General features: G+C 42.2%; 1 protein-coding gene across 2 annotated transcripts in view; it reads right to left on the bottom strand.

Moving 5' to 3' along the window:
• Nucleotides 1–2,047: 2,047 nt before the first annotated feature.
• ZNF536 (zinc finger protein 536) overlaps nt 2,048–20,615 on the bottom strand; it is a 137,933-nt gene continuing 119,365 nt past the window's right edge. For both annotated transcript variants that reach the window (XM_040329493.1, XM_040329494.1), the window contains 2 exons: nt 17,691–19,205; nt 2,048–3,732 (listed from right to left, as the gene is read on the bottom strand). In XM_040329493.1, the coding sequence (XP_040185427.1) occupies nt 3,695–3,732; nt 17,691–19,205 (1,553 nt within the window). In that variant the 3' untranslated portion in view covers nt 2,048–3,694. The remainder of the gene's footprint in view (nt 3,733–17,690; nt 19,206–20,615) is intronic.

The raw sequence follows: 20,615 nt of genomic DNA, 5'->3' as shown, positions 1-20,615 counted from the left end.
AATCTATTTTTATCCTTATATGTTCTCAATAAAGTCTATAACTTTTATATTTTATAATCGTGTTTGCATTACTTTCAAAAAAGTTCAATGGCAAATCTGTTTTTGACTTCCTATTGGGGATGGAGGTATACAAGCCTCTGTGGTAGACCCAATGTCTTGTATTTCTAGGTAGTGATGTAGACCTAGCTTGAAATTGGCATTCTTATTCAGCAAGGAGGTGTTCAGAAGGGTAAAGGTCAGTGCTCACCAAACTCTTCCAGCCATGTCTTAAAGGGGTTGTAAAGGTACAATTTTTTTTTCCTGAATAGCTTCCTTTACCTTAGTGCAGTCCTCCTTCACTTACCTCATCCTTCGATTTTGCTTTTAAATGTCCTTATTTCTTCTGAGAAATCCTCACTTCCTGTTCTTCTGTCTGTAACTCCACACAGTAATACAAGGCTTTCTCCCTGGTGTGGAGTGTCCTGCTCGCCCCCTCCCTTGGATTATAGGAGAGTCAGGACGCTCTCTACGTTGCAGATAGAGAAAGGAGCTGTGCGTTGGTGGGCGTCTTTGGTTCTCCTGTAGTCCAAGGGAGGGGGCGATCACGACACTCCACACCAGGGAGAAAGCCGTGCATTACTGTGTGGAGTTACAGACAGAAGAACAGGAAGTGAGGATTTCTCAGAAGAAATAAGGACATTTAAAAGCAAAATGGAAGGATGATGTAAGTGAAGGAGGACTGCACTAAGATAAAGGAAGCTATTTAGGAAAAAAAATTGTACCTTTACAACTCCTTTAAGGAAACTAGCTGGACCAGAAAAGGTCCTTCTCTAAACTTCTTCCAGAAGGTTGGGAATGCACTATTGTCTGAAAAATGTTGTAAGCTAATGTTTATCAGTGAAGATTGCATGACTATGTGCTTGATTTTACGTACCTGGCATTGTCTCTACAGTCCTTCGCTCTACCAGCTGAGCTATCAAAGGACCTGGTTTTAAGGTCGAATGTCCAACAAACTCATACAAGTGTAATGGTCAGGTGTCCATACAAGTATGGCCATATAGTGTATTTCAGCTGTGCAATAAGGGATTTTTAGAACAATAAAGGACCAGTGAGCCCAAAGTCATTGTAACGGAATGGCCCGTGATACCCAGAGACTTTTGAAGGATGCGGGGTACTCCTGTGCCAGCTTCACTAATGACTCTTGGGTCTAGGGTCATCCTATGTCCAATAGGGGCATAGGATGACTGAGAACTGATATCATGAATTACATGAGATGGGACAGTAATGATAATTCATGTATTGCAGGATATCTTGAAATATTACAAGTTGTTAATTCTGACCACAACAGGTCAATAGGAGAGTGTCTCCTTCAATGTGGAACATAGACTGTTGAGGTGCTAATTAAGTCTGGCTTCTGAAGGACCTCTCATTGTGGGATGCTAATGACACTGTATTGTGTGAAAGTTCTATTGACGATTGATATGTGTTGGCAGTCTGAAAGGTCAGATGTCTGACCTTTCGGGTGTAGTGGATTAGCATGTCAATTATGTTTACTAAAGGGATGTGTATTATGTAGCAGGTGAGAATAACTTATCGCAGAGTCAGAACGTCTGGGTAATGATTAGTAATTAGCTCATCTGAATGTCATTATCTAACGGAATGTGTATTGAAGTTCATTGTGTCATGTCGTGGGTGAAGTTGAGTCATTGTCCAGATTTGGTTTCTAACTGTATATAACAAGCTGAGTTTACCATTAAAGTATTCATTCGTTTGGAACCAGAGAACAGAGCTTGTGTCTCGTTATTCTGGGGGGGAATCCAATGGGTCGTGTCTGCTGGATTGTGGAGTGTCGGATAAGCTGTCTTGGGTTGGTGGAATGGAAATATCGTAAACGGTGTTAACCCCTGACCGTTACAGTCATTATTTCACTTTAGGTCCACAATAAGTAGGAGAACATATTCATTTAAAAAATGGTGTATGGTCATCATCAACTTGTCTCTCCTCTTTACATGGCAGATACAAAGCTTTCAATCAAGGGTTTAAATAAAAATGAGTAGGGCACCACGGCTGAATATCAAAGCACTTTATACAACAAAACACATACAGGTAGTAGCTTACACATAAAAATGTACAAAGGTGCCCTCCCACCATGATGGAAGCGGCACAGGCAGGTAGAAGACAGCATGCAGAATTCAGACAGTCCCAGTGTGTCTATTCTTGATGATGATGAATGAAAAGTTCGCTTCCCAGTGTTATGAAGAAAATATCTGGAAGTCTTTGACATCAAGGCTTTTTTTTTTGCTCCAACCGTTTCTTCCAGCTCATTAAATGCTCGTCTGTGCTGAGTGTCACATAGGATGACATCACTGATAGGTACCATCACAGTCTCAATGTGTTTCATGCTATAATCCCCTCCTCAGACGAATATGATTGTTCAATTTTGTCTTCTGACTATACACACCCTCCTAAAATAATTCTATGTTTCGTCACCATGTAAGCTTATATTACATCATAATATACAATAAAAATACAAATACGTCATAATATACAAACAGCAACACATATATCTAAAAAAAAAAAAAAAAAAAAGAAAAAGAAGAAAAAAAAAAGAAAGAAAAAAAAATAAGAAAAGAAAAATAAATCCTTTGTAATATCAAAATCACCTTTCAGACCTCCAGGAAACTTAGCCAGGGTACAGATTTCAAATCTGAAAAAATCTCACTATCAGGCGTTTTGCTATTGTTTTTGTGTGTGAGTATAGCCTGCAATGGATTGAATCCATTATTGTCCTATTTAAGAACCAGGCTTCAGTGAGCACAAATGCTTTTTCGGTTTGTGGTTAAATATTAAATAGTATAACGCTCTGGTTCCAGTTTCCTTTTGGTAATTCTGATGTAAAGTAGATTACAAATACAGCATCAAGGTATACAACACCAAGTGTATTACGACTACAGGAACCATGTATTGTATATTGTCTATAAGGACCACCAATTTTTTTTTTTTCTTTTAAAGTATTAGTGAAATAAATTTAGATGTTTCACAACTAATAACATTGTTAGTAGGCCTTACTGGATTATCTTTAATGTGCAGTTTTTGCTAAATCGAAATTTTTTATTTTTTTTATAATTTTGCAAGTAACTACAAGACAGGCAATACAATCTCAAGAAGTGAATTCATTCAAAACGGAATAAATGAACCAAAAATATCAGTCCTGATGTATTAATAATGCCCTAATTTAGCATTTATACAATTGCCCTATATTGTTATATTCTTCATGTTCTAATAAAGGCAGATGATCATTTTTTTAACTGTTTAAATCTTTGATCACTGAAAAAAAAAAAACTAATAAATTATCGTAAGAAAGTCTGCCTGCTGGAACGACAGTCTAAAATGTTCTTTTACAATTTTTTTTATTTTTTTTTTAATTCAAGAATAGCAGCTAGTTCAGTTTATTCATAAAGTTTCAAAGGAACAGAGTCCGATAATAGTTAACAATTATTATAAGCCACAAGTGATTTATCTCTGACATAGCTGTCTAAAATATCAAGTTGAAAGTTTCTACTAATCGGAGGTGTTAGGAAAAGGAGTGAAGACTCCTTTTGACTTTGTCACAGCAGAAGAACGTCATCGATGTACCTCAGCCGCAGAGCAACTTGAGACGGAGGTACATCAAAGAGACAAACCCCATATCAGTCCAACATACAGAATAGCAAAACTAGGAGCAATCAGCGTTCCCATGGCCGTCCTGGTTGTCTGTAAAAAAAGAAAACAGAATCGGAAAAATAATTATGCTCTAAAACGAAAATAACAGTGTAACAAATTAAAATTCCTATAGACTTTAGTATTCAGCATGAAACACATCAATTCTGGGAACAGGTGATGTCATCTTATGTGAAACTGGTACACATATCAGCAATAATGGGGCTAGGATAGTACTGAGCATGAAGCAAATAAGGTCTACTACAAAACATTTCAGAATAATATGCTTCAATGCAAGAGCTACCAACAACATGGGAATTTTTTTGTTCGGTATTCAGTATACATGTGACTTGTGTGCTAATAAGAAATATTCAGTAGGGTCCTACTTACACCTCAGAGATAGAAGTGTTGGAGCACTGGACACCGGTATAACCCTCATGCATGTGGTGAGCCCAGTAGTAGTAGTGATGCAAAAACGACGGTCAAAAAGTCAAAGATGTTTGATGGGTCCAGATGACTTTTATTTGCCAAAGTAAGGGTCCTTTCACACGGGACACGCCCCGTGAACCTCTGCTTGCTCAGCGGGGATCGCTCCGCTGATCCCTGCTGAGCCAGTGACTTGTCGTTAAGGTTCCCCTATCGAGATGGTTCCTGTAAGGACTGCGCAGGCGCAATCCTTGCCGACGGAAATCTCCAAACCTCGGCCGGCATCCAGGCTCATTCTTTAACATCCCCGTGGATTGGAGGATGATAAAAAAAGAGCCAGGAGGCAGAGCGAAGCAAGGACGTGAGGCCGACTGGCCACTTTCCTCAAATTCCACGTCGCCCTGGATGCCGGCCGAGGTTCGGAGAATTCCGTTGGCAAGGATTGCGCCTGCGCAGTCCTTACAGGAACCATCTTTATAGCCGGAACCATATCGTCAGACATTGTGACAGTGTGCAGGGACCGCCCTTTCAGATCTCCGCTCTCCCCTATGGGGGGATCGGATGAACACAGACCAATTGTCCGTGTTCACCCAATCCGATCCACAGACGGATGGAAAAATAGGATTTCCTCCGTCTGCAGAATCGGAGCATAGCGGACCCGGATGAGATCGGGTGTCAGCGGATGTTCATAAACGGATGGATGAAAAAGCGGACATACGGTCTGCAGGTGTGAAAGGGGCCCAATAGTCACAGGAGTACCAACGCGCTTTGGTGGCTCACCAGTTCAGACTGATACCATAAAGGAGTCCTTCTACACAAAACAACAGATTTCTAATCATTTCATTCCAGTGCAGTGCATTACAGTATTTTATTTGGCTACTGCAAACCCTGACGAAGGGAGACTTCTGAACCCCCACAATGAGTTGGATTCTCCCATGGCTTACTCAGGCAAATGAACGTCAACTGGGCCTATGAAACAGCATTAGCTCTCTTACCTGTTGACCATCTTTTTGCATTACTTACACTTGTACACCTGTTACATTTGGACACTTAGGGGTTATTTAATAAAGGCAAATCCAGTTTTCACTACAAGTGCAAACTACAAGAAATTGCACTGAAAGTGCACTTGGAACTCGCTGTAGATCCGAGGGGGACATGCAAGGAAAATATAAAACATCATTTTAGCTTGCACATGATTGGATTATAAAATCAGCAGAGCTTCCCCTCATTTCAGATCTACCCCTCAGATTTAGAGCGAAAGGCACTTCCAAGTGTACTTTCAGTGCACTTCGCACCTGTAGTTTGCACTTGTAGTGCAAAGTGAATTTGCCTTTAGTAAATAACCCCGTAAGGCCACGTACACACGATCGGTTAAACCGATGAGAACGGTCTGATGGACCGTTTTCATTGGTCCAAACCGATTGTGTGTGGGCGCCATCGGTTATTTATCCATCGGTTAAAAAAAAGCCAACTTGTTTTAACCGATGGATTCCTAACCAATAGAACAAAACCGATCGTTAGTAGGCACGTCCATCGGTTAAAAATCCACGCATGCTCAGAATCAAGTCGACGCATGCTTGGAAGCATTGAACTTCGTTTTTTTCAGCACGTCGTTGTGTTTTACGTCACCGCGTTCTGACACGATCGTTTTTTTAACCGATGGTGTGTAGGCGCGACGGACCATCAGTCAGCTTCATCGGTTAACCGATGATAACGGTCCATCAAACCGTTTTCATCGGATGGACTGATCGTGTGTACGCGCCATTAGTCTTTTTTTATTCTACTTATTATTATTGATCCTTTTCCTGCCCATCACTGAACACTTGTGGATCATTTTAGACCAGGGATCCTCAAACTACGGCCCTCCAGCTGTTGTAGAACTACACATCCTATGAGGCATTGTAACACACTGACATTCACAGACATGACTAGGCATGATGGGAATTGTAGTTCCTGAACAACTGGAGGGCCGTAGTTTGAAGACCCATGTTTTAGACAAAATAAATAGTTGTTGGAGAGGGTTGAAATTAGGAATCCCAAGACTTTCTGCAGCTCAAAAAGATTGCCATTTTTTTGTTTTACAGCCAACTTCTAACTGTTATATCCAGTATATCCTACTAGTCACAATGATAGCATTATCAAGAGGGACCCATTTCAACTGTTCTGTTTTTTTTGGTTTGTTTAATCTTTGATGGTTTCTCTATTGTGTATCTTCAGTTGTGGCGAGACTCAGAGAGAATTATAAAATAATCATACAGCATATAAATACAGCAAATATAAATACTATAATAATATTATATATACATATCTACTTCTTCTTCTTCTATGGTCACCAAATGTCCACCGCCTTAAAGTGGAGGTTCACCCAAAAACCTTTTTTTTTAACATTAGATTGAGGCGCGTTTTGTCAAGGGGAATCGGGTGTTTTTTTTTAAAATCTAAGCAGTACTTACCGTTTTAGAGATACATCTTCTCCGCCGCTTCCGGGTATGGGCTGCGGGACTGGGCGTTCCTATTTGATTGACAGTCTTCCGACAAGCTTCCGACGGTCGCATACATCGCGTCACGATTTTCCGAAAGTAGCCGAATGTCGGTGCGCAGGCGCCGTATAGAGCCGCACCGACGTTCGGCTTCTTTCGGCTACTCGTGACGCGATGTATCCGACCGTCGGAAGCCTGTCAATCAAATAGGAACGCCCAGTCCCGTAGACCATACCTGGAAGCGGCGGAGAAGATCTATCTCTAAAACGGTAAGTACTGCTTCGATTTAAAAAAAAAACACCCGATTCTGCTTGACAAAACGAGCCTCAATCTAATGTTAAAATTTTTTTTTCGGGTGAACTCCCGCTTTAATATGTCTACCAAATGTAAAAAAAATTCACTCCTGTGTTTGTTAACACTCAACAAAAACTATAATAACTAATAAAAAAAGGAACCTAACATAGCCACCTCTACCGTATAAGGTCTGAAAGCACCTATCTACCTAATTTCTACTTTTTTAGGAGGCACATCCTGTGCTTATAATATTCTCAATATATGTGTACAAACTGTTCAACGGTCTACTTCGTCATATAGTTAGACATGTGCAGAATGGAACAATTTGATTCATTTCGGATAGATTCATTTTGTTACTAATTTTATTTTGTTAATTTGATTCAAAATGTATTTAGTTTAATTTTGTTTTGTTTATTAATTTCCTAACAAATTCCAAATTTTTCGCAATGATTCAAATTCGTATCGGTCAAAAAATGATCGACTGATTCAAATTCTGTGTGAAGAATAGCTGGTTGTTAAAGCGGGGGTTCACCCTAAAAAAAATTCTAACATTACATTAAGCTCCATTCCGACATTGACTGTACGCTGATCTTTTTTTTTTTTTGCCGTACATACCGTTATATCTTTATTCCCCCCCCCCCGGCTTCCGGGTAGTGAATCCCGCGGGAGTGGGTGTTCCTATGCACAGGCTAATTGATTGACGTATGACATAAGCTTCCCCCCGGCACATACAACCGTGTCACGAGTTGCCGAAAGAAGCCGGACTGCGAGTCGGCTCTATACGGCGCTATACGGCGCCTGCACACCGACGTTCGGCTTCTTTCGGCAACTCGTGGCGCGGCGCGACTGAAAAGTGCAAATCGTCTCTTAACAAACTTTTCCTTAACACGCAGTAACATGAGATTAGCAAAAGCAGCCCCCAGGGTTGTGCCAGTGGAATCGATCTTCCCCTGCCATTGTATGCGTTGTACGTCACCGCGTTTGAGAACGAGGAGATTTTGTCTTGACTGTGTGTACGCAAAGCAAGCTTGTCGAGTTCCTCGACAAGCCTAACAAGGAACTCGTCGAGGAAAACGTTGTGTCTTTTCCGACGAGTTCCTCGGTCGTGTGTACGAGGCCTTACTCGTTGTTTTCCCGTAGTGTATATGCTGCCAGTGTTCTGTAAAAACAGACAACTCTTCGAAATCTCCCATTACTGATGCTGGAGAGTCACCGCAAGTGACGTGGTTGGAGATTTTTGTGAGTTTGAGGTTTTCGGCAAAACACCGGCAATGGAAACATCAGAGATAAAAAGCAGCGTGGACCCCCACCCCAATCTATACCAGGCCCTTTCTTAAATAACTAAGGTGTGGATTAACCTGACGTCATCGGGCGACCCCGTCCCCTTGTGACGTCATTGACCCACCATGCCCAGGCCGATGACGTCACAAGGGGGTGTGGTCACCCGATGACGTTATCAGACCAAAACAATTTGCATATGTCTATCAAATGCCTACTATGTTTTCTTAGGTAATCATCAACTATAATACTGAGGCAGCCACCATATCTAATGACTGGTAAGCTAAAATATCATGCATTTTTGTTCTTGGGTTTAAACACACTTTAATTTCCATTTTTCTTGCACCAACTTACTCAACGGGGAAGATGCAATAAATTTACAAACAAGATGGTAGACTCTTTAGGTAGAAGTCCATTATCCCTCCAGAAGCTCGACGTTATTAAAACGGCTCATAAAGTCTCCGCTTGTCTCTTTCACCAAGAATTATTGCCGGGAAAGTTAAGTATGCAAAACAAATGCACATATCTCCAGCAGAAAATGTAACAACTTTCACAACATCAAACCGAATTCTGGCCTAGTTTGACTTCCTACGGTCAGATCTGAGGAACTTCAGAGAGGGAAGGGAAGCATCCGCTTTGCAAATGTAAACAAGAGCGTTGTATCTTCTATACAAATTGTGTCACCAGAGAGGGATAAAACAAAATCTGCTCTTTTATTATGGATTGGAATCTCACGGTGCACATTACGCAGGAACCTGACGGTATTCAACATGCAAAGTATAATGATTTGGTTCCGTCATGTTGTGGGTTTCCTGAACGCAGTAAATAAAGTAAAACAGGGAGCTGTTATTGTCTTCTGGATTAGCACTCAAAGCGGAACTCCAGCTTTCCCTTCAGTCTTTTACAGGCTTATATATTTTTTTCTGTATTCAAATTGATTACTCTGATTTACTGCACACTATGGGCTTCTCACACTATGCACTGGAAGCTGCAGCAAGTCGTATGGAACACACCTCATTTCCTGACTAGAGGACGCCCAGCTTCATCTAGCACAGGGGTAGGCAACCTTTCACTCTCCTCTCCACTATCCCTCTCCCCACTTTATTGTATTTATTCCTTGTGTTGTCACTTTTTGTATTTTTATGTTCGTACACGGTTTTGCACTGTGTGGCTGGTTGGGTGTTGGTCTTCGGGCCTTCCCTGAAAGTCTTGGGAGTAGGTGGACATGGCCTTCTGGCTTAGTTCGCCTGCTCTCATGGGGTCTTCCTTCGGGGGAGCCCCTCCTAGTACTAGGGGGGGGGTTCTGTTTTGGCAGACCCCCCAAAGAATGGGGTCTGTCTGGTTTCGGCCAGATGGACCAAAGTGTAAGTACCCTTTATCCCTGTCAGGAGCCTAACGCCCTGGGGGATTCAGGGCAGGGCCCTTTGGTTTTAGAGGGCCAGTTTACACCCGTTGCACGTTTTTGTGTCACCTCTTCATGTTGTGCACATTTTTTGGCACCGGGTGAATTTTTATGAATGTGTTACACACGCCATGGGCTTTCAAAAAAAAAAAAGAAAAGGGTAGGCAACCTCGGCCCTCCAGCTGTGGTGAAACTACAAGTCCCACGAGACATTGCAAGACCCTGACAATCACAGGCAGAGGCATGATGGGTTTTGTAGTTTCACTACACCCGGAGGGCCAAGGTTACCTACCCCATATCTAACACTTTCCTCTCCGGCCTGATTGTCCCTGGGTTGCCCTTTTCAATCACTGGATTTAAGTGGTTTCAATCACGGAAGATCAGCATTACATGTGGGTGCTATCAAGCAAATGCAGAATGCAGAGGAATTCCCATTTCCCCAAACGAACCCCCACCCATCAAGGTTTTTTGATATTTTTCATAACTCCTTCCAGGAGCCAAGCCACTGCTTGCATCAGGGCTGAGGGCAATTGAGATGAGTACTGGGTGCTGTGATGTTAGGAGGCCAGATTTTCCTCTGCTGCAGTTCAGTACCATTCAGTGGCAGCTGGTGCTCCATTTCTGGGAGGGGGGCGCAATCAAACCCCCCGCCACCCACCACCCTCCAGTCAGCCGAAACCTCCCTCCCCCCATTGTCGCCTGATCGTCAGCCCACCTGCCCCACACTTACCTCCATCTAGGTCGCAGGCAGCGCTTCCTGCTCGGCGGCTTCACCCTGAGTCTCCTCCTCCTCGGCTTCACCCTGCATCTCCTCCTCCTCAGCTTCACGCCGGCTACACCTTCGCCTCCTCCTCCTTGGCGGCCAATACATTTGCTTGTCCTCTCGGCCAATCGGGTCTCAGACTTCCTGATTGGCCTGGAGGAGAATCAGGAAGACAATAGTGAATATTAATTTGCTATTGTCACACAGCTGGTTGGGCTCAGGGCGCAGTGCTCTGCGCCCCGGGCCCACCCTTTTTTGAAGCCAATTAGAGCCTCAAGCTGTACTCATGTGCTTTTAAAAAAAAGAAAATATTGGAATCCATGCGTCCGGTACCCTGCATGTAGATTAGGGGCCAGGCACACCGATTAGGGGGGCAGCGCCCCTGCACCCCTTATGAACATATACATTGAATGAATATCAATAGTTTTAATAGATAACTGTTAAAATAATTACCAAGACTGGATTTTTGAGTAAGTTGAGGGCCCCTAATATATATATCTATCTTATTTAAATATAAAAAAAGTGTATATATTTTTATATAAATGTGTACATATAATGTCTATTTTTTATTATTTTTTGCTAAATAATTTTTTATATCTGCATGACTTTCAGCTGACTGGAATATCAGATTATTGATGGGTCTACTAATTGACCCTATGTTGGGGCCATCCAGTTCTGTCCAATTTTACAAATGTAAGTAATATTCCAGCCTTAGGTGAGCATACATATTATTATTTGGGGTTTTTGAGTCCCCCCCCCCCCCCCCAGCTATGAAAGATCTGCAGAAATCTATCTACCTATTGTACACAAGCATGAACATACGGCACGCCAAATTACGAAGAAGTCATGTTCTATGTCTGGCAGCCTATTCTTAGCTGTGGGTTGGAGAAGTCAGAATGTGATTGATAACCAGGACTTCCAAGCTCTCAACTGCTGTATTTTCCAGCCATTTTTTAACCGTGTTACCTAGCATTAGGTGAGTATGCAAACAATATAATGAGAGTCTTTTGCCAAAGGCCTTCAAACTGGCCGCATAAAGTAAATTCTGCGCATTTTCTGAAAAACAGTAACCCCATGTAGATTTAACAGCAGACTCGTTTTTACTGCTCCCGACCACCCACCAGAAAGAGAAATGCAGCCGCTCACGATTGTACACATGTTGGGGCTGCAATTATTTGCTTTGTGGCCACAGAAAAAATTGGGTGGCATGTTTCATTCACCAGGCAGTACTGCTGCCGAACGTGACCCGTTCAAGTGAATGGGCAGCCTCACAGCCCATTCACTCCACTGTTTCCGCAGATTTTTGTCCCCGGGGATGGATTTCCAGCGGATCAAAATTTCTTGACATGCTAAGAAATCGATCCGCTGGAATCCAGTACAGACTCACCGGATCAATCCGTCCGAATCCATCCCCCGCATGCGTCGTAATGATTCGACGCATGCGTGGAAGTCCTTATATCACAGGGTCGCGCACGTCGCCACGTCACCGCGGACGGAATTCCGCGGGGATTTTGATCTCATGGTTAGTATAACCATGAGATCAAAATCCGCCAGAGGTTTTATCCGCGGAAACGGACCTCCGTGTGTACTAGGCCTTAGTCTCCACAATAATAAACAGTAATCTTCCTGCTTACGTTAAATTTATTAAAATAATTAAAAAATATATAAAAAATAAGTTTGCAAATTAAAGAACAAACAAATAATAAATAAAAACTGACCAATAACCATTATAATTTTCCTTAAAATAGACATTTTTGTGAACTTAGTAGCCCCTTAGTACATAGGCAGGCGTTCTGAATTCATATCCATATTTGTGTGTGAATTCATATTCATATCATTCTTGTATCAAAAGTGTACTTTCCATTTAGGAATCTCTTCATTGGGGAAGGAAAAGATGTTCTTTTTAAAACATGTTAATCATAAATTTGTTTTAATTATTTAGTGACCTATTTCCAAGTATCTAGGGCAAAATTGACAGTAGTGTCATTAAGATGCCACAACAGTTAAGGTGTGCATACAGAAGATGTCAGGGTGTCACCAGCAACATCATTTAACAAGGCCTGAACCCCTACCACTTGTTAGAGGTAGGGGGGGAGTGAGGGTGCTGGAAGGAAGTGAGGAAGAAAGAAAGAAAGAAAGAAAGAAAGAAAGAAAGAAAGAAAGAAAGAAAGAAAGAAAGAAAGAAAGAAAAAAAGAAAGAAGGAAGGAAGGGAGGAAGGAAGGAAAGAAAGAAAGAAAGAAAGAAAGAAAGAAAGAAAGAAAGAAAGAAAGAAAGAAAGAAAGAAAGAAAGAAAGGTGAAAAGGAGAAGGTAGAGAAAAGCAGAAGAATGTGGGGGACAAAAAAAATAAAGAAAGTGGGGGGAAGAAAAGAAGTGAGGGAAGGAAAAAGAAAAGGAGAGGAAGGAAGGAAGGAAGGAAAGGAGGAAGGAAGGAAGGAAGGAAGGAAGGAAGGAAGGAAGGAAGAGAATGGATGGAAGAAAGTGATAAGCGATGTATGGGAGAGATAAACATGAAATAAGGATCAATAAAAGAACAAGAGTGAACAAGGGAGCAAGGGAGTAAAAAAAAGGAAGGAAGAAATAGAAAAGAAGAAAAAAAAAACAAAGGAAGGAAGGAGTGAAAAAGGAAGACTATAAATGGTGAAGAGGAAAGAAAGAAAGAAAGAAAGAAAGAAAGAAAGAAAGAAAGAAAGAAAGAAAGAAAGATAAGGGAGTGGAAAGAGGTATAAATGGAAGGAAAAGGGAAGAGGTAGGGATAAGCAGAAGAATGTAGGGGACAAAAGAAGGAAGAAAATGAGAAAGAGGGGGGAAGAAAAGCAGAGGAAGGAAGGAAGAGAATGGATGGAAGAAAGTGGGAGGAGATGTATGGGAGACATAAACAAAATGGAAAAAATCAAGAAAGAAAAAAGAAGAGGTGGAAGGAGGTATACATGGAAAGAAAGCACTATGTAAAGAAAATAAGGAGACAAGGGAAAAGGAAATAAAGAGAATAGAAAGAAGGGAAAGAAAAAAAAAGAAGAAGAAGAAGTGAAACAGGAAGGAATGAAAGAATGAATGGAATGGGAACAAAAGTGAACCAGGGAGCAAGGGAGGAAAAGAGGAAGGAAGAAAGAGAAAAAGAAAGGAAAGAAGAAAAAAATAATAAGGAAGGAAGGAGTGAAGGATAAAGACTGTAAATGGAGAAAAGGAAAGAAAGAAAGAAATAAAGAAAGAAAAAGAAGGAAGTGGAAAGAGGGATACATAGAAGGAAAAAAGGAAGAGGTAGAGAAAGGCATAAGAACATAGGGGACAAAAGAAGGAAAAAATTAGAAAGAGGGGGAAGAAAAGAAGTGAGTGAAGGAAAAAGGAAATCAGAGCAGAGGAAGGAAGGAAGAGAAGAAAGTGGGAAGCGGTGTATGGGAGTGAAACAGGAAGGAATGAAAGAAGGGATGAAAAAAGAACAAGAGTAAACAAGGGAGGAAAAAGGAAAGAAGAAAGAGAGAAAAAAAGAAAGAAGAAAACAAAAAAGGAAGGAAGGAGTGAAGAAGGAAGAGTGAAGAAGGAAGAGTATAAATTGTAAGAGGAAAGAAATAAAGAAAGAAAAAGAAGGAAGTGGAAAGAGGGATAATGGAAGGAAAAAAGGAAGAGGTAGAGAAAAGCAGAAGAAAGTGGGGGGACAAAAAAAGGAAGAAAATGAGGGGGGAAGAAAAAGTTGAGGGAAGTAAAAGGAGAGCAGAGGAAGGAAGGAAGAAAATGGATGGAAGGAAGTGGGAAGAGATGGTTAGGAGAGGTAAACAGAAGGAAGTAAATCAAGAAAGAAAGAAGTTGGAAGAGGTGGACGGAGGAATACATGGAAAGAAAGAAAGATGTGAATGAAATAAGGAGACAAGGGAAATTAAATAAAGGAAGAAGGGAAGAAGAAATGGAACACAGGAAGAAAAAAAAGGAGTGAAACAGGAAGAAATGAAAGAAGGAACAAAAAAAGAACAAGAGCGAAGAAGGGAGCAAGGAGTGCAGAATAAAAATGGTGAAGAGAAAAGAAAGAAAGAAAGAACGAAAGAAAGAAAGAAAGAAAGAAAGAAAGAAAGAAAGAAAGTCTAAAGAGGTATAAATGAAAAATTAAGAGCTAGAGAAAAGCAAAAGAATATGGGGGACAAAAGAAGGAAGAAAATGAGGGGGGAGAAAAGTGCAGGAAGGAGAAAGAAAGGGAGAGCAGAGGAAGGAAGGAAAGAAGGAAGAAGAGAATGGATGGAAGGAAGTGGGAAGAGACGGATAGGAAGAGATAAACAGAAGGAAATAAATCAAAAGGAAGAAAGGGATATGTAGAGAAAAAGCAGAAAGAAGTGGAGGACAAAAGAAGGAAGAAAGTGAGGGAGGGAGAAAATATGTAAGGGAAAGAGAAAGAAAAGGAAAGAGAAGGAAGGAAGGAAGAAAAGAATGGAAGGAAGAAAGTGGGAAGGAGGTGGAAGGGGGGATAATAGGAAGGAAATAAAGAAGAAGAGAGAAAGGTAGGGGCACGGAAAAGAAAAATGGAGGGATATGGAGGAGGAAAGAAGGAAGAAAGAGGAGAGGAGAGGAGGATATTCATATCTTTACAGATCCTTAATGGAGGATTTCTCATTGTTCACTTCCTTGCAGTAAACAATCACAATGCAGCACCATGACTGCGTCCTCCTGGAGCTTTATGCGTGTTTCAGGCCACAATCTTTGAAAATCATTTATGTGTGAATAACAATATTATAATGACAATCATTTATGAAAGGGAGAAAAAATAGAAGATTCTGATTTGAATATCCAGTGAAAATCCGACTTCAATTCACTGTTAAGACTAATGTATAAAAATAAAAAAAAAGGAAGGAAAAAAAGAAGCTCCTTTTGATAAATGAAGGCCATAAGGTCTGTACAGTATAGACTAATCTGCAATATAATAAAACGTTGCAGGGTCCATTTGTCAAGATACCCACATCACCAGATTGCTGGTTTATTGATGCACCATTTGACAGATGTGTCTGGTACAGTCAATGTATTTAGAGTCAATGTATCAACACAACATCTGCTCGCGTCAGTAAGTGATTTTGGTGGTGTCAGTAGAAGGAGTTAAAAGGGAATTAGCTACAAAAGATAATCTAGTTAGATCTTATCAGCCTCTCTATGGGCCATTATAGGTCTCTGGATTTTTTTGTGAGAGGTTCCGATCTTGCCAGGATTTCACATGATGTGAATCTTTTCGATTTGCTATCTACGTACGACAGCTATGGCTGAAGCACGAACCCTAAATTCTCACTGGGTTGTTAGTAAAGAGAGATATGTATAAGAAGGGGAACGTTAACACATCAGGTGCAAGTGAAATCAGCGAACTGCAGCTTGTACTTTCTTAGGAACATCTACAATAAGAAGTTTATTTTTCCTAAATCTGTGTTTCAAGAAAATATGTGGCCAGGCTATGAACCTTTTAAGTATGTATATATACTACATGCTCCTAAACAGTAAGTGAGCTTTAAAACAAGCCTTCAATGACCTATGTAGCTGCAGGCACTGTGAAGCAATTAATTCTCAAAATTTACAGCAAAAGCATTTATTTTATTTCAGGAGCTCAGCTCATCTAGCTCCTCCCTCCCAGCAATGACTCAGCAGCTCAGCTTACCTTGCTCCTCCTCCCAGCAATGACTCAGCAGCTCAGCTCATCTTGCTCCTCCTCCCAGCAATGACTCAGCAGCTCAGCTCACCTTACTCCTCCCAGCAATGACTCAGCAGCTCAGCTCACCTTACTCCTCCCAGCAATGATTTAGCAGCTCAGCTCACCTTGCTCCTCCTCCCAGCAATGACTCAGAAGCTCAGATCACCTTGCTCCTCCTCCCAGCAATGACTCAGCAGCTCAGCTAACCTTGCTCCTCCTCCCAGAAATGACTCAGCAGTTCAGCTCACCTTGCTCCTCCTCTCAGCAATGACTCAGCAGCTCAGCTCACCCTGTTTCCCTTCCCAGCAATGACTCAGCAGCTCAGCTCACCCTGCTCTCCCTCAAAGCAATGACTCAGCAGCTCAGCTTGCCTTGCTCTCCCTCCCAGCAATGACTCTGCAGCTCAGCTCACCCTGTTTCCCTTCCCAGCAATGACGCAGCGACTCAGCTCCCCCGTCTCCCCCTCCCAGCAGTGATTCTGTAGCTCAGTTCAATCTACAAAAGTTCTTGTCGGAAAGTCCAATCGTGTGTATGCAATTCCGATGCACAAAAAGACATGCATGCTCGAAATCAATTCGACGCATGCGCGGAATCATTAAACTTCATTTATATCGGCTCGTTGTAGTGTTGTACGTCACCATGTTCTTGGCGATCAGAATTTCCGAGCAACATTTGTGCGATGCAAGACAAGTTTGAGCCAACATCCGTCGGAAAAAAATCCACAGTTTCGTTGTCGGAAATTCCGATCGTGTGTCGCGGCATTAGGCTTCAAGTACACGGTACGCTGCTAAACGTACGTTCAAAGGCAGTTGGATGCTTTTTTCAACTGTCCCTGAACTCATTCAAGGTTATCCTATGTGACCATGTACACAGTCTCGTTTATTGCCGTTTTTAGGCAGTTGCGTTTAACAGCGTCTCTTTGAAAGCAACAAAATGGGTTCAGACGCCGAAGATTTCCACGTTTCAGAAGCCAAACGCAACAAAACGCGGCTAAACGCGGTAACCTGCGTTTAGCAGAGTTTTGTTTATAGGCATTTTTCGTTTTTGGGCATTTAAAAAAAAAACGCTTCTAAACGCAAACGCGTCAAAACGCTGCTAAACGCAGCATGTAAACGAGGCAAAACGGACGTTTTAAACGTGGGTTACTATCTGTCAAGTTTAATCATTTAGGAGCAATTGTAAAAACGTCCCGTGTACATGAAGCCTAAAGCCCTGTACACACGATCGGTTTGTCCGATGAAAACAGACCGATGGACTGTTTTCATTGGTCAAACCGATCGTGTCTGGGGCCCATTGGTTTGTTTTCCATCGGTTAAAAAAAAATAGAATTTTTCCTATGAATAAAAAACCGATAGAAAAAAACGATCGTCTGTGTGGAAGTCCATCGGTCAAAAATCCATGCATGCTCAGAATCAAGTCGGCACATGCTCGGAAGCATTGAATTTTTCTCAGCACGTTGTAGTGTTGTACATCACCGCGTTTGGACACGGTAGGATTTTTGACGGATGGTGTGTAGGCAAGACTGATGAAAGTCAGCTTCATCGGATATCCGACGAAAAAATCCATCGGATTAGATTCCGTCAGGGCTTGAGTGTTGGCTTTTATCAAATGAACAAAGGCATCAATGTGTTCCTTAGGAGACTATTTAAAAAAAATACAACTATTTTTTTTTCCATCATCATCATCTACGTCTGTATTTTTGATATTAACTTACCACATAAATCTGGTCTCTTCATACATCCACTGTTTGTTGTGTTGCTTGCAAGTCCGTTAAAAGCAGCCATACTGTCAGAGCTGTAAGCTCGAAGAACGGAGAGCATATTAACCTGCTTCTCCAAAGGATCTGGACCGGATGCTTGGTCAGATTGTGGCGTTTCGTGAGGCAATGGAAGATTTGGATGCCACTGCTTTTCCATCATCGATGGTGTTGAAGGAACCATGTTTTCAGAAGGTCTGAGAGCAGCTGAATTCAGTAGAGGATCTTCTTCTTCATGGTCTTCTTTGTTCTGTTCGTCAACTGTGTTCATGTTTTCCGGTTCAGTGTCAATTTCTTCATCTTCATTCTCATCTTCTTTACACGTTTCCATGTCCTCGGATGAGGATTCATCAGAGAGGTCATCAGTAGCAACTGTATTAACTGAATCACACTGCAAGGCGTGTGCTTCATCGTCCGGGGGAGACTGAGAGTCAATGTCCATGTTAGAGCAAGAGTTTTGAGCATTGGACCCAACCGAGTGAGGATATACACCAAACTGCTTGTAGAATTCAGTTGGAAAATTGTTAAACATTGGATCCATGTGACTGGACCATGAAGTGCTTTTATGGTCAGATAAAGTCTCTTTAGAGTTCGGAGTTTTTTCAGAATTCTGCAATGGACTCAACTTTGACATCATTTCTTTGCCACACTGGGCTGAAGAAGAAGAGGCAGCAATTTTATTAGTGGCACCCAAACTGTCCTTACGCTTCGCTTTTCCTAAATGGTTAGCTTGGAGGTGCAAGGCCATCAACTCCATGGATGATGTCGTAAAAGAACAAAACAAACACCCATGCCAAGCAATGTTATCTTGGACTGTTACCGATGAACCTGGAAGAGATTGAGCATCTGGCCTCACCGACAGGTCTAGAGGTTCATACTGAGACTTTTCCAATTTCCTCTGTGGTGTTTTGTTCTCCACCTTGTCTTCACCGTTGTCAGACCTGGAAACTTTAATAGGAAGTGAATCTAGCAAGGCTTTCTCTTTCATCTCCCTCTCTTTCTTTAAAGAGCTTAAAACAAAGCTGTCCATGAAGGCCTGCAAAGAGCCCTGGAAGTTAACACCATTTCCTACAATGTTCTGATAGGCTCTCCCAAATTCTGCAATGTTTGCTGCTTTAGAAGAGATCTCTGATTTTTTCAAAGCTTCTGAAGAAACCTCAGGACTAATGCCACTCGACTGTCCCTGACGCTCCCCAGACATCAACCCTGACTGCCATTGCTGGGACATAGCGCCACTTCTGAAATCAATTCCGGGGAGGCTTTTAAATGCTCCTCGTAAAATGTCAGGTCTCATAAATAGGGAACTCTTGCTGACTGTTTCATCCTTGTGCTCCTGTCCTGGAGTATGCCCTTGACTAGCGATGGGGCCGGAGCCATTCTGCCTTTCTCGATGGTGGCGCTCCAGGTGGTACTTCAGAGATGCTGATTGGGTGCCAGCATAGTCACAATGTGGACACTTGTAAGGCTTCTCACCTAAAGTTTCAGAGAAAAAAAAAGAGAAAAAGTTTAAATATTTTAAAATATTGTCCTTTATAACCTTTCTATTTCTCATTTTTATTTTTATTTTTTGTAGGAAAGTGGGTGGAAATAAAGAAAAAGTGAAAAGACTTTGGCCCAGATTCAAGAAGCAATTGCGCCCGTGTAACCATAAGTTACACGGCGCAATTGCTTACTTGCTCCGGTGTAACGAGTGCTCCTGATTCAGGAACCTCGTTACACCGACTGCAGCCTAAAATCTGCGCGGCATAAGCCACTTATGCCTCGCAGATTTTAGGCTGCATTCTTGTGCTTGCCGCTAGGCGGCGCTCCCATTGTGATCAGCGTGTAGTATGCAAATTGCATACTACCACTGATTCACAAGCTTGCGCGGGCCCCGCGCAAGCCAGGTACGGAGTTTCCGTATGGCAACTTTAGCGCAAGGTTGCCCCTTCTAATAGTAGGGGCAGCCAATGCTAAAGTATAGCCGGCCTTCCCGCGCCGTGAAATTTGAATTTCACGGCGTTTGCGTAAGTGATTCGTGAATGGCGCTGGACGCCATTCACGTTCACTTTGAAGCAAATGACGTCCTTGCGACGTCATTTGCCGCAATGCACGTCGGGAAAGTTCCCCGACGGAGCATGCGCTGTACGCTCGGCGCGGGAGCGCGCCTAATTTAAATGATTCCCGCCCCCGGCGGGATCATTTAACTTGCGCGCGCTTACGCCGGGCAAATTTGCCGGCGCGCCCTCGCAGTTCACGGAGCTACTGCTCCGTGAATCGAGGGCAGCGCAAAATATTTGCTCCCCCGCAAATATAGCGCAAGCTATGCTGAATCTGGGCCTTTAAATTTATGTTAAGGGTTATTTTTTCCTTTATTGTTCTAAAATGATAAAAAAAATCAGAGAGTACAAAAACAGCATTGCCATTGGATAAGAACAATGGCAAAATATATTCAACCTAAAAAAAATGCTAAAGAATGGCTTCTAATCGGTCAATCCTAATACCTGTGTACAGGATCAATGGATAGTTTAAGTCAAACACATTGGGGGTTATCCACAAAAGGGATACGCCAGCGTATCTACTGATACACCGTCGCATCCCTGTTTCTATCTATGGAACTGATCCACAGAATAAGTTTACCATAGATAGGCAGAAGATCCGACATGTGTAATTGAATTACACTGTCGGATCTTAAGGATGCAATTCTAGGCCGGCCGCTAGGTGGCGAGGCCATTGCGGCCGGCCTAGAATATGCAAATGAACACTTACGGCGATCCACGAACGTTCCGACGGGCCCGTCGCGCTAAATCTACGTCGTTTACGTCGAGTTACGCCGCGTAAAAATAGGGCTGAGTCCTATTTGACTAAGCCCTATTAAGTATGGCCGTCGTTCCCGCGTCGAAA

The sequence above is a fragment of the Rana temporaria genome, chromosome 11, assembly GCF_905171775.1.
Source record: "Rana temporaria chromosome 11, aRanTem1.1, whole genome shotgun sequence".
Lineage (NCBI taxonomy): Eukaryota > Metazoa > Chordata > Amphibia > Anura > Ranidae > Rana > Rana temporaria.
The sequence above is the reverse complement of the archived record's forward strand: the minus strand, read 5'-3'. Positions and strand labels throughout refer to the sequence as shown.